The sequence below is a fragment of the Corapipo altera genome, unplaced genomic scaffold (assembly GCF_003945725.1).
Source record: "Corapipo altera isolate COAL_440 unplaced genomic scaffold, ASM394572v1 0, whole genome shotgun sequence".
Taxonomy (NCBI): domain Eukaryota; kingdom Metazoa; phylum Chordata; class Aves; order Passeriformes; family Pipridae; genus Corapipo; species Corapipo altera.
In genome coordinates, this window is record NW_020884872.1 from 9,544,948 (window position 1) to 9,558,446 (window position 13,499).

Here is a 13,499-nt window from a genome sequence, read left to right on the forward strand (position 1 = left end):
GTTTCTAACCAGTCAGATTTTGGAAGGGTCTTGTTCCTTTTTTATTGAAATATGTACAATTGCCAGTAGCCTTTCTCTGGTCAATAATATATGTTTTATTTTAATGGCATATTAAAAGTTTATTGGTTTCCCATAGGTATCTTCTGGGGAATTATTTTAATGTGATTCTATGGTTCTATAATGTTATAATCTTAACAAGAAGTAGAGCTAGTCTTTCTTCTTCCTCTAGGCAAATGAATATAAAAGTTAGAGCTAAGTTACTAATTTGTTCATTTTAATGCTCAGTTGTCAACAAAAAAATTAAAAAAGCCATGTGGTGAGGCATAAAGATATATCTGTTTGTAACTGCTCATTGCTATTTCATTTGGAATAAAGATAGACCAGTTTATATTACAGCTACTAATTAAAAAATAGACATGAATGTAGAACAGAGATAAGTAATAAGATGACCCAGAAGGTGATTAGATTTAAAGGTGACCTTAAATTGTCAGGTAGCATAGGCAGGCTGCTTTATTTGTATACCAATTCGCTTTTGTCTTCTCCCTTTGTCCCTAAACACTGGGTAATTAAGAGCATGAATACAGAAGAAATTTCAATAATAATTTAATAAACTTAGCATTACTTATAAGCTACTGTGCCTCTAGTTTATGAGATTGAATTGCATTACTAAAATAATGTAGCATACACGGATACTATAAAAGCAGAAATAGTTAACTATGTGTATTGCATAATGGTTCACTGTTTTACAAACATACCATGTGGAATGTTGATATTTTTCTTATTTAAGAAGTAGTGTTTCCAAACACTTATATTTTTCCTTTTTCTTTTTTTTTTTTTAAGGTAGTTGAATCACATTAAAATGCATACATTAATATGAATAGGAATTCTTTTCTTTATAATGTATAGGATATATATTTTATGAAATGGCATGAATTAAGGAATTCAGATTGGGAAAATCCCCTAAAAGAGAACTCAGATAAGAATTTGGATATAATGATGGTCAGATTGTAACTAATTTATCTTACAAAAAGTTATTGCAATTTATATTTCATTCATTTCTCATTAGAACACAGCTAAGGATTTCTGGAACTTTATTTGAAAACTGAGATGGGGGGCTCTATTTTGTGCAGACTTTCTGGTAGCTCACCCAGCTTCACTTCCCAGCTTTTCCTCATCTGAACCATGGTCTCATCCCTTTGCCTTGTCTAGCCAATCAGGACTGTTTTTTCTTAGGAAAAATCCAAATATTTTCTTAGCCAGAGTGAGAGTCAGACAGGCTCTCTTGCACAAAGCTGAAGAATCTCATGAGGGAGAGATTTGGCTGAGGTTCAGGTGCCTGCTCAGAAGAATTTGTAGGATGGTCTTGAAGGCCCTGTCCTTGAGCGCAGAATTATCTTCTCTTAATAGAAATGCTGTCAAAACCAGGTAGCCCTAGAGCATTTCTGTAAGTGAGTAAATCATCATGTTCTGACATGCAAACATCAAAACTGTGGACTTAGGTTTCTAATTAGCTCTAGACAGGGATCACAGTGAATCAGCAATTAAACACAAGCTGTCAGTGCAGTCCTGTTGGTTGAAAGCGTAATCCCCGTGTGTACAGACGGGGAAATTGTCAGAAGAGGCTGGGAGATGACTGCTGCTGTGAATAACAAGGATGAGGGAAATCACCCATCGTCTGCTCTGCCAGTACATCTCGTCCAGGTCACTGCTGAGGCTGGCACAGAACACACGCTGCCTGTCAGGTTTCCAAGGGATGTTAGGGAGGGCAAACAGCAAGATAATGAACTGAAGAAACTGCTTCAGATGAGGTCTCTGGTTACTTTTATTTCAGTGTGGGAGAAGGTCTGGATAGTTCATACAACACAGAGGGGAAATCTGGATAATAACTGGATTTTCCCCTTAAAGATATTATTTTATAATTTAGCAACAAAGATAATTAACCACTGAAAGAAACAATGAAGAGATGTTTTAAATTTTTCACTTTTCAGTGTTTTCAATTTGATAACATTTTTTTCTGACTGTTACATTTTAGCCAAGCATGAATTATTTGGCTCACTTTATGGACAAGTAGATGAAACCTAATGACCTGTGTGCAGTCCACTTAATGAGTGACTTACGTAATTATACCAACAGTTGAATGTTGGTTCTCTTCTAAAGAGCTATTAAAGTTTTGGATAGAAGGTGGGAGTTCACCTTCTCATCCCTGTTTCATCCCTCTTTGAGGTGACTTTAATTTCTAATATTTACTGTAATACAACTCTTTGTGCTTCTGGCTGGAGAATATTACCAAATTAGTGTCAGATTCTAATTCCTTTTCTTATGTTGACAAGTACACTTTCACCTTGGCTGATCTATGGTACTTCCCATTTTTATGGTGTTATTAGCAAAATAGTGCCAGTCAAAGTAACATTTTCTAGACTGTTTGACTACTTCAGGCTGATCACTTTTGCTAGCTTCTAAATCATCTGAACCATTTTGCAGAACATGGTGATGGAGAAGGACTTATTTTTATTTTTATGCCCTCCCTTTCCCCTGATGACAAAGTCTTCCCAATCTGGTGCCAGCACTCCCTGAGAAAAAGTAGCACTTTGGAGATCAGGTTTTAAGTTGAAAATCTGCATCTGCTCAGTGAAGAGTTGTTAGTATTGAATGATTTTCTTGCAGTTTGTGACTGTCCCAAAGTGTGCCTCCATCTGGCACTGCAGGAGTCAGGCCGTGCTTTACTTGTCACTTTTCTGTAGCAGCAGGCACTGCTGTGATGTTGCCTCTAGATAGAAAATGAGGGTTTCTCCCCACAAATCCCTCAGCTGCAGTCCTTGTGATGGGAGGAGTGACAGCTATTATGGTGAAAAAGAGATTTGTAAGACATGAGGTAGGACACAGGTGGGAGTTGGTGGCTGATGGGGAAGGAAAAGTGGATTGGACAAAGGAGATGATGATCACCAAAGCACAGCCCTTCCTTTCCAGGAAAGCAGGATCCTGCACAGAAAACATAGGCATAAGAATTGCTGTCCACTTCACTTTTGACATAACTTTTTTACATCTTAGTACTAAGTCCTGCCTAATTCAATGTAGCCATTACAACAAATATCTATTAATGGTTTAACTCCCAATTAACGGAAAAGGACAGTTGCTATAAAATAAAAATCAGAACAAGACAATGTTACAATAAACATTGGTTACTGTCAGGGATGCCTGAAGTAGGTGGTTGTATTATATTAGCCACACAAGGAGCAGCTGAGGTCCCTTGGCTTGTTCAGCCTGGGGAAGAGGAGACTGAGGGGAGACCTCACTGCAGTTACAACTTCCTCGTGAGGGGAAGAGGAGGGGTGGGCACTGATCTCTTCTCTGTGGTGACCAGTGACAGGAGTCGGGGGAATGGCCTGAACCTGAGTTAGGGGAGATTTAGGTTGGATATTAGGAAAAGGTTCTTCACCCAGAGGGTGCTGGAAGTTGGGCACTGGAACAGGCTCCCCAGGGAAATGGTCACTTGACAGAGTTCAAGAAGTGTTTGAACCACACTCTCAGGCCCATGGTGTGATTCTTCAGGTGTTCCTGGGCAGGGGCAGGAGTTTGACTCGATGATCCTTGTGGGTCCCTTCCAACTCAGTATATTTATGATTCTGTGGTTGCCATCTGATGCCTGTTCTGCGAATTCTGGCAGGTGGTGGCACATTTGGGTAGTCCCAATGCAGGGAAGAGTGATGACTTTTGTCAGTTCCCTGAAACAAGAAGATGGTTGTTACCTCTGACCCTGAGGTAGCAAGGGAAGAAAGGAAATATGGGAAGAAATGTTGTGAGACACAAGAGAAGACTATACATATAGAAGTGGAGGCTGCAACTTGTGTTCATATTATCTACTTATTAATTTCTTTATCAGGAAGGCCAATGGGCAGTCAGAGGAGTGAGATGTGTGCATTGCCTGGCTGTACATTACCTCAGGTTGGAAAAATCACTTATGCACCAGAAAAAGGACTGTAAATTAAACACAAATCTATTATCTCTGTTAATTGGCTCTTTTAGAAAAAAGGATGATGTTATTCAACAACAAGTACTGAAAGAGTGATTTACTTATGAAGAAATATTTCCTGTTATTTTAGTTTAGATCTTGTAATTGCCTGTAAAGGACTCAGACAGTGTGACCAGGTCTAGGTCTTATGTATTTGTTTGGTTTACACCTAGTGCTAGTTTTGACAGCTATTACCTCCAAGATACTCAGCGCCAGATGTTTTGTTGAAATAAAACTTGCCTCCTAGTTTTTCAGCACCACGCAGCAATCTCAGCTTTCCCAAGTTAGCTTAAGTAGTAGTTTTGGATTTTTTTATTTGATGAAACTTATTAAGGTTCTGCCAACTACATATACATGGACTGATGCAGTTTCTTATTCCTTCATTATTGCTGTATCTTTCTCTGAAAGTGTTTGTGTTAAGTGGAGTTTTTGTGTCATTTTCTGTGATGAGAAAGAAGAAGATGGAGGATAAATTAGTAATGTGAGTATTCCAGGGTTACATAGAAACATCATACTTAAATCCATGTAGATTGTAAAAAGCATAAGGCTATGTGTAGTATTTCAATAATCTTTTCCCCTTTCCATCCTGGTTTGCTGTCTTAAATTATAGGGGAAAATTGGTGTGGCACTATTTACCTGAATACTTTTTACCTACATTTCATATGAATTAGATGTAGATTAATGATTTGACTGTAAACATAATCATCTACAAAGTTCCTCAGCTTTATCTCTTTGTATTTCTGATAAAGCCGTAGTTGGGAATAAAAGTCATTGTTTTAATGGCTGCTCAGTTATTTACATAAGGCGCTACAACCAAATTCTACCATTTATATTATTCAAATTATCCTTGATAATACTGAACAGATTAAATGGACTTTAAGGATTAATTTTTTAAATGGAAGCAGATGTAAAGTCAGTGAACGTGCGTGTACATGCAAATATTAATACTCTATAAAGTCAGCAGTTCATACTTTTAAATGTTAGATGCATGCTGGATATCCTATGTTACATTTTATTACATCATTTAGAGTAAGAAATTGCTAGAATATAGCCAAGATTACTTCCTGCCATTACATGTTCTATGGCTTTTTGGCAGGAGTTAGGGGTATTAACCTCAACTACCTGGCAAAGAATCCTTCTGTTATAACTGTACTATCTGTTTAAATTTTCCCCATAAGATTTTACCCAAGTTTCTCATCTCTTTGTAAAATTATGACAGTAGTACCCCAGAATGAAGTTCAGTACCAATGGGATCTACTTTGTAGTGGTGGGTGAGAGATCTATTTATCAGATTGCTTTGAAGAATTCGTAATTGAGAATGCTGTTTAAATATAAGCTGTTGGTACCAAAAATAAATCAGTAATTAGAACTGACATGAGTGAGGCAAAGCCATGTGAAATTCGAAATTTAATTTGATACGTGAATATTTTAAGGGATATATGAACATGTGCTTACTTTGGATGGCATTAGCTCTGGGCAGCAATTTGTTGTTGTGGTAAAAGAAATGAAGGGTTTATAGGAAACTGTCAAGACCATTTTTGCTTAAAATATCCCTGCACTTTCTACTGTACATCAGCGAAGAGCATGATATAGGTTGTTTCATACAACGCTGTATATTGAAGTTGACCCCATAACTTTCCTGGAACAAGATTAAGGGAAGTTGTATTTTATTTGTGTGTGAAAACTGTATAATAATTTTATAGAAAATTTCCATCCTTTGTGCTGGATATTTCAAGCTGACAAGGATGCAGAGGAAGAACTGAGATAGCCCCACAGTAGCTCCAAAGGAGGCTTTGTGGGCTGCTGTTGGCGCGACGGCTTCCCGGTCCTTCTCCTAAATGCATCGACTGCTTCTGTGCCAGCCGTGCAGAATGGTACTTATTCATCTGATCTACTGTGGGGTATTTTGCCTACATTATCTAAAAATGTATTTAGCATGTGCCAGAACTCCACTGATGGCATTATAGTGTGTTTTGGGGGGTGGGGAAGTAATTTCAGCCACAAACTGAACCTACTTTTCTTTTTTATTTAAATTCCATTATCTGTTCAAATAGGATATTTTGTTTTTATTTTTAGCAGGCAGTTGTGAATGGCAGCTGTTTACTGTGAGAACATCAGGGTTTTTCAGGAATCTTTAAAGAAAGAAAATTAGCTGTTTAATCATTGATCATTTTGTTTGCCAACAGTAGCTATTAGCTTGAGAAACAGTTTTGTGTGGCAACAGGTAAGGAAGCTAAGCTGTTTTTTCAGTCAAATACTTGTTTTTTTCTTTTTCTGGAGTGAGTTTATAGTAGCATAAGTAGGTGCATTTTGTATGTAACTGGCAAAGTTGTTCATTATGAGTTTTTAAAATTATTTAATTCCCCTTATCTGTGATTGATTTCATTAATGGCATAGCTTTGAGTAGGCAGAATTATGCCTGTCCAATATTGCGTTTTTGGTTTTTTGTGAGTTACTTGATAAAAACTTCTCTTTCTTTTTGGTGGATTCCCCATCCTTGGAAGCATTCAAGGTCAGGCTGGAAAGGGCTCTGAGCAATATGATCTATTTGAAGATGTTCCTGCTCATTGTCTGGGGATTGGTTGGTCCCTTCCAACCTAAAATATTCTATGATTCTAGCAATGATTCCTAGCCATGTTAAGGAGCAACACTGCAGGTCTCTATTGCAGGTTGGTTAACATGTGATCTGCTATCATCTTTCGCAGTGCATTCGTAGTACTTAAAGAGATCTGGATTTGTGATCAGATTTGAGATTCAAGATGAAAACACTCCTTTCCTGCCTTTAATAACAGATGATGCCTTTAGGTGGGACAGTTAGTGTTTTTGTGCCTCACCTCTTCTAACCAAGTGTACATCTTTTCATTATGTTTCTTGTTTCTGCTTTAGCTGCAGGAATTCAGTCTCAGTGCACACAACACAAAATGTATCCAACTCTGTGTGTGTACAACCTACCAAGGTGTTAATTGCAGCTTATCATTTTGATGTACTGTAATAGGAAGCACATTGTATCTAGAGTTAAGAGTTGGGGACAGATTACAAGTATGCTCAACACTGCACTTCTGTTAAAACATGCAGATCTAGATGCATTCTGTGAGCTGCAGGTAGTAAAAGCTCACTGAGAAAAGTGAGACGGTCATGTTTAGACTGATAAGGTGTAGTAGTTAGCTTTGACTCATTTCTTTCTTAAATTCTTCAGTAATTTTGAAAAGAAGGGTTGTACCAATTCTGTCGTCACATCTGTAGGAATTGTTATACAAGAGGTGTTAAAATACAAGGTACAGTAAGGAGCTCCTGAAACTGTGTTTCAGATTCAGGCGTTATATAGATTTATATATCACAGACACGTAGAAAAGGGAATTTTGCTGTATCAGAAGAAATAATCAGAAGTCAAAATGTACTGAAATCTAAATGCAGTTGCTAATAGTTGCTTCAAACCTGAAGACACCTGACTTAGCTTACATAAAGTGCTCTGGTGTCTGAGAAGAAGTAGTACAGGAGAGCCTGAAGAAATTAATCAAGAGAATGCAAATACGTTTAAAAAGAAGTTAAAGTCCTCTATTTGGGATTTCAGGCAGGAAAGACTTTGGTACTACCCAAATTTTGAAATGGAGGATTGCTTAGCTTCAGGTGATAGCTTCTGCAGTGCGTCTTATTTCTGTGGTGTCACGTACAGGATTCTTTTTCCTGTACCAGTGGGAGACAGCCTCCTCCTGCATATCCCTGGGAAGTTGCCTAGAAGGCCACAGCACAACTCTTGATTTGGAAAATAGTTCTTACTCTCAAGCTAATGCCAGCCGGTTGCACAGCTGAGTGATGCTGGGGCTCCTCTTGAGGTGTGCAGGAGCAGCCACAGGCAGGCTGGGCCAGAGAGCAGGTACCTGCCATGTGCTGCCTAAAGAGAATTGGCACCCTCACCACATCTGCTGGGCAACTGGCCTGACTTGCAGACCATGTAGTGAGGAAATCAAGATGTTGTAAGAATAATCCATCTTGGAAGAAGCTGTCACTGCCTCCCATGAAATTGCTGTGTGTGCAGCTGCCTGTGATGTATTTTGCTGTGCAAGGGCTATCAGGGTGATCGTTCACTTTTGTGCTGACATATCCATATCTGGAAGTCTGCAACATCTCAACTGACGCGGACTTAAAACATCATAGAGTTGTCCAGCTTGAAACAACTGGGGGTTATTTCCCTTGCTTGTCTTTGCCCTTCCTATACTTTCCTGTTTTTAGAAAAACCAAGGATATTACACTTGAACAGAAGGCAAATTACCATTTTAAGCATTGGATTGGTGCTCTGCCCCACTGTTTTAACCAGGCTTTTAATTGTAGACAAGGTAGTGTAAAGAAAATATGTAGGTGTGGTGCTTAGGGACCTGGTTTAGTGGTGGACCTGGCAGTGTTAAGTTAATGGTTGGACTCAATGATCTTAAAGGTCTTTTCCAACCTGAATGGTTTTGTGATTCTGTAACATTAGTTGTGTGAGAAGCATTCTGGGTAAGACCTCTGTAAAGATAACCTTTTGGAAAAAAAGCTGTAGAGCAAATTAAAACTGAAAGAATATAAAAATGCAAACATGTAATGGTGGGAAAAATCCCAAATATTTGAATCCAGCAAAAGAAATGGCAAGATCTGCATGACCTTTTCCTTTGAAAATAATCTGCTTGTTAGTGGGAGTGATTTTTAATCTCCAAAAAGATAGTCAAATCCAGAGTCTAATTCCAAAGAAAGCAAATGCAAGGGTTCAGACACTGCTGCTTACTCTTGAAAATAGGCTTGGCTTTATATAGCTGGCTTTAATGAAACTCTCTCAGCAGGTGTCCCACCATTGTGGCTTAAAAGCCAAACAAATATGTTACCTTTGCTGCTGCAGTCTTTTATTTGTCATGGAAACCAACAGTTGATGTAATGCAAGATAAGTAACTATTTTGTAAATGTTTCAGTTTACATACCCTGTACATACTGTTTACAAAAAGGGATTTTTTTTCTGAAGGATAACTTTGTCATAAAGCTGTTGGCACAGCACATAAAATTTGTCTTGGTCATCTGATACAAGCAAACACACGTTTTGACCTGTCTTTCCACATGCAGATTAATAATAGTGCTTTGTGCTCTGGTGAAAATCAGCAGTTTCATACCTGAAAACCTGATGAAAAGTTTTGTTTGCTGTTTACATTTATATTAAAAATATGGGAGGTGAAGCAATCCTGTGAACCAAGGTAGCACTATCTCCTGAAATTGTCATAATTTCCAATTTCTTGTGCAGCAGAAGCCGAAATGACACTATCTGTCCAAATCATGACCAATAACTTTTTTTTGCAGAAAAATGAATTAAACTGCTTTTCTGCAGTGCTTCTTGTTGGTAACATTGCAGTTGACAGTGCTAGTTAAAATTAAAAATAAAAAACCCTTCCACTTCAAGATGATTGGCATCCTTAAAAGTAAACGGTTAAGGGGCCTTTTAAAATCCAAAAGCAGTTGTTGTTGCATAGAAAGAAACTTCTCCTACAGAGAATAATGGGTTATGTGAATGTCAGCTCAAGAAGAGAAGACTTTTACACAATGGAAGCGACTCCTTTTAGCAAAAATACATTTACACAGAGGAATTAAGAGCTTTGACTAGTGTGGCAGTAATTTACTGTCAAACAGACGTATTTGTAGAGAAAATGTGTGCAAAATAATGGCCAGTGATTTTTATTTTTTAAATTAATAAAACCAGAACATACTTTAGCTACTTTAAGGGATTCTGAATCTTTGATATTGTTCTTCCTTGAAAATTCCCACATAAATTATCACTAAGTAATTGACACACCTTCAGGTAAGGCATCAAGACTTCTGCTTAAAAATCAAATACTTTTTGTCTGGAAATGAATATTAATATTGAAAATCAAAGGAAATTAATTTTCCGAGCTATAATGAATATTGTTGAAAACTCCACATGGAGCTGATGTCATGATCTTATTTCCCACACGCATATTGGCAGCACATGAGTAAGTTTTTGAGTAAGCATACTGCTAGGTAGTCTAGTAGACTGACCCTATGAAATAAAATGGAGTGTTTAAAAAAACTTATTCATCATGTAAAAGCTTTTAAAATGTGACCTTTCCAACTGATGAGTCCATAACTCTATGAGACATTCAATATGCCTTCAACTACAAGATAGTTGAAGTACTAGTACTATAGACCATTAATTATTTAGGTCACTTTAGCACTGGTTATGCTTTTAATGAGTTTCCTCAGCTGGACTCCTGTAATCTTAAAAAAACCCCTATATTCAATATAAGCAAGGTTTCTGCAATATGTTTTAGATATATTTTAATAAATGCATTTTCTTGGGGTTTGAGGTTGGATTTTAGCATTTATCCTTCCTCTTCAGTTTAATTAACAAATTTCTTAAAAACTGTTTTTCTTTGAAGACACCCAGTTAAAAGTGCAAACTGAAGTTACTTTGACACTATGTTCTTTCTCTTTCCGTCTTGCTGGTAGCTTTTCATATTTGAGTATTTCAGTACATGATGCTTATTTAAATTACATGGTTGGTTTTGTAGATAATCTTCAAGTTTTTTAGCGGACTTATTTGGAGTCTACTTGTAGAGCAATGAAATGAGAATTATATGCCACATATTATGGAATAATGTCACAATTTTTCCTCACTGCTGAGATTTTTTGATGTGTTATTACAACCACAGTGAGAACAGACAAGCTAGTTGAGTTGATAAAATGATGGAGAAGGTATTTAGACAGCAGTTGTGCGCTGACCAAATCTGTTGCTCAACCTGGCAATGTTTATTCTGGTTTCCCTGCTGACAGCAGCTTCTCCATTTGCTGTGCATCTTCTCACTTTGTAAATTGTTGCTTATACATACAGTTTGGAAACTGTATGTATTGTGGTTTTTTTTACTGTATTAGGTAGAGACTATATAGTCCCCTCTAAAGTATTTTCATATTCAAGTTGGAGAATATGAATTTCATATTCTCAGTTGGAGAAGAGATGGAGCACCAGGATTTATGTGGGAATGTCACAAGTGACAAGCCTTCCCTAATGAATTGTTCCAAAAGAAAAGTACCACCTGTCTGACATTACTCCAGACTTAGTTAATTACCCTGTATCACTTCTGACAACTGCAGAAAAAACAGAGACTGATGTTTCTGACCTCTAATTTGAAGACATCTTTCCATCTTGATGTTGTTTTAATCAAATAGCCCAAGGTCTCAGCTGCCAGTCAGAAGGATTGTATTCTGCATGACAGCTCCAGATCCTCTTTGTCAGTACTGTGTTGCTTTCACTTCCATTATAAAGTGCTACAATATTAGTCTTTCGTTTTATATTATCTCTTTAAAGAGATTATTTTTGTTCCTTGTAGACTTGTAAAGTAAATGCAAAACTACTTCTTTTCCTCCCAAAACTTTTGCATTCATGAGACTGATAAAGAAATAGAGAATTACCTGGAATACAGTCCTAATTTGCTTGATAAACTAGTTTGTGAACAAAATTATTTCTGATCACAACTTTAACCTTTTTTTCCCCTTAGATCTATTTTCTACTATTTGAAGTTCTTTTTTTACATACTTGAAAAATATCTCTCACTCTGGAATATTTAATATAAAAGTATAAATGTTCTGTGATTAACTGAATAATTAATTGTGTCTAACTGTGTTTGAAATCATTGGAAAAGAATGTACGTATCTATATGGCAACTTTATCTTCTGTAACATCTCTCCCTAATGTGAAAATTCAAGAAAATCTATAGTTGAGTAGTTGAGGTTAAATTATGAAGATACTCCAAATGTAAGGTCTGTTATGCATTGTGGGACATCTGGTATTTCTTTTAGAAATGAAAACAAACTTTTCTTCAGCTTGTGATGCTGACAACTAGGAAGTGCTACATTTGATGTTACTCATGCAACTGTTCATTTTTCCCATTGCTGTTGTGCATTTTGATATAGTTTTTAAGGGCACCCTGACATACTGGCTCTCATTCCCATGTAATCTCAGTGTTTCCCAAACTTTGGGCAGTCTATTTTTCACTCTGCCTACAAGGCATTGATATCTAAGTTTGACAAATAAGAAGCATAAGAAGCCACAGTGCAGAGCTCTCAAATTTAGAAGTATATGTTATATTTGATTCCCATCTAAAAGACAGCTGTAAGCAATTTTTCAGAGCAATTAGTGTTGTGACTTTGACTGGTTTTGGGGCATAATTTTGTGGTAGATGTGGTGCGGGTATGTGTCTTTGTGTGTTATCATCTGTGCTTGTAGTCTTTGCCACAGGGGTTAAATTCATAAAAGTTTGTCACCCTTTCAATAGACTAAAATGAGCCCAAGATATCCCTGGGGGTGATTTTTTGCAGACACTTTACAATGAAGGAACAGTGCAGTTTGGGGCATCAGGAGATCTGGAATCTGTGCCTGACCTTGCTTCTCTCGCTGGTATTTACTGTGCTTCCACATTCCGCCCTCGAGCCCCTCCTGGTGGTCTGCTTTCATACCCGACAGCTCACCAGTCAAGTTCAGCTCTCCAGGTTCTTGGTCTAGGAGATGTTGTTTCTCCTCCTTGGCTTTTCATCAAACATAAATTCAATTAATTGTAATGAAAACTTGTGGGAGGTTTTATGGGAGGAGTTTTTTTTTTGGGGGGCGAGGGTGGCTTAGCCTCTTTGGTGAGCCATTGTTCTTTAGTTCTTCACTGGTTCTCGTGGTATTTCTTTTATTTTTAGCTCTCCTTACAGTACCATTCTTACCTCTCATTCCACACTACTGAGTGTTTGAGGGAGGTGCTGGAAGAGGGACATAGCAGAAGGACAGGGCCTTTGATCTCTGTGCTCACTATAGTAGAAGTCAGTAAAAGTTACGAAAAAGGGAAAAGTGTGTTTCTGACCCCTTCCTGGTGTGCTGACATGTGCATAGTAATGAAATGCCAGGTTATTCTAATGACTGCAAATCTTCCCAGTTCAAGTATTTTCTTTTTCTCACTCATCACACAGGGACTAGGATGGATGTGTTCCAATCCATTTCCCTGCAACTCCAGGAACACATTGAGATACCTCTCAAAAAAAATATAGGATGAATATTTTTGATAGGAGAAAATCTTTTCCTTAGTTTGAATCTCCAAGATAGATAAACTATTCTTAACTATAATTTTTAATAGTAGAAGTAAAAACACAAGTATAGAAATGTCAACCTGATCAGAGTGTATTTGAAAAAGGAGTAGAATGGAAACCTTGTGACAGTATATAAGACCTGTTTATAAGTCATTGACAATCTACCCTGTTCAAATTAATCATAATTTGAAAGTATTTATAGCTTTGCAAAGGAGAATCTTAATCTCCTTCATAACGACTAAAAAATCAAGTGTAACACCATCGGCTTTGAGTTGGATACAGCAACTGAAATGCAAAATTTAAATGGCTTAACTTGGACTCTCTATTGTGGCAGAAAGAATTCACATGTTATGACTTTTTTTGAAATTTTTCTCATATAATAATCACAGAA

At 37.2% G+C, this 13,499-nt stretch overlaps 1 protein-coding gene across 1 annotated transcript in view; it reads left to right on the top strand.

Annotated features, from left to right (window-relative positions):
• Positions 1-7,713: 7,713 nt before the first annotated feature.
• Positions 7,714-13,499, top strand: part of DMD (dystrophin) — a 918,699-nt gene continuing 912,913 nt past the window's right edge. Inside the window, exon 1 of the mRNA XM_027636380.1 lies at positions 7,714-7,883. Coding sequence (XP_027492181.1) covers positions 7,823-7,883 — 61 coding nt within the window. The 5' untranslated portion in view covers positions 7,714-7,822. The remainder of the gene's footprint in view (positions 7,884-13,499) is intronic.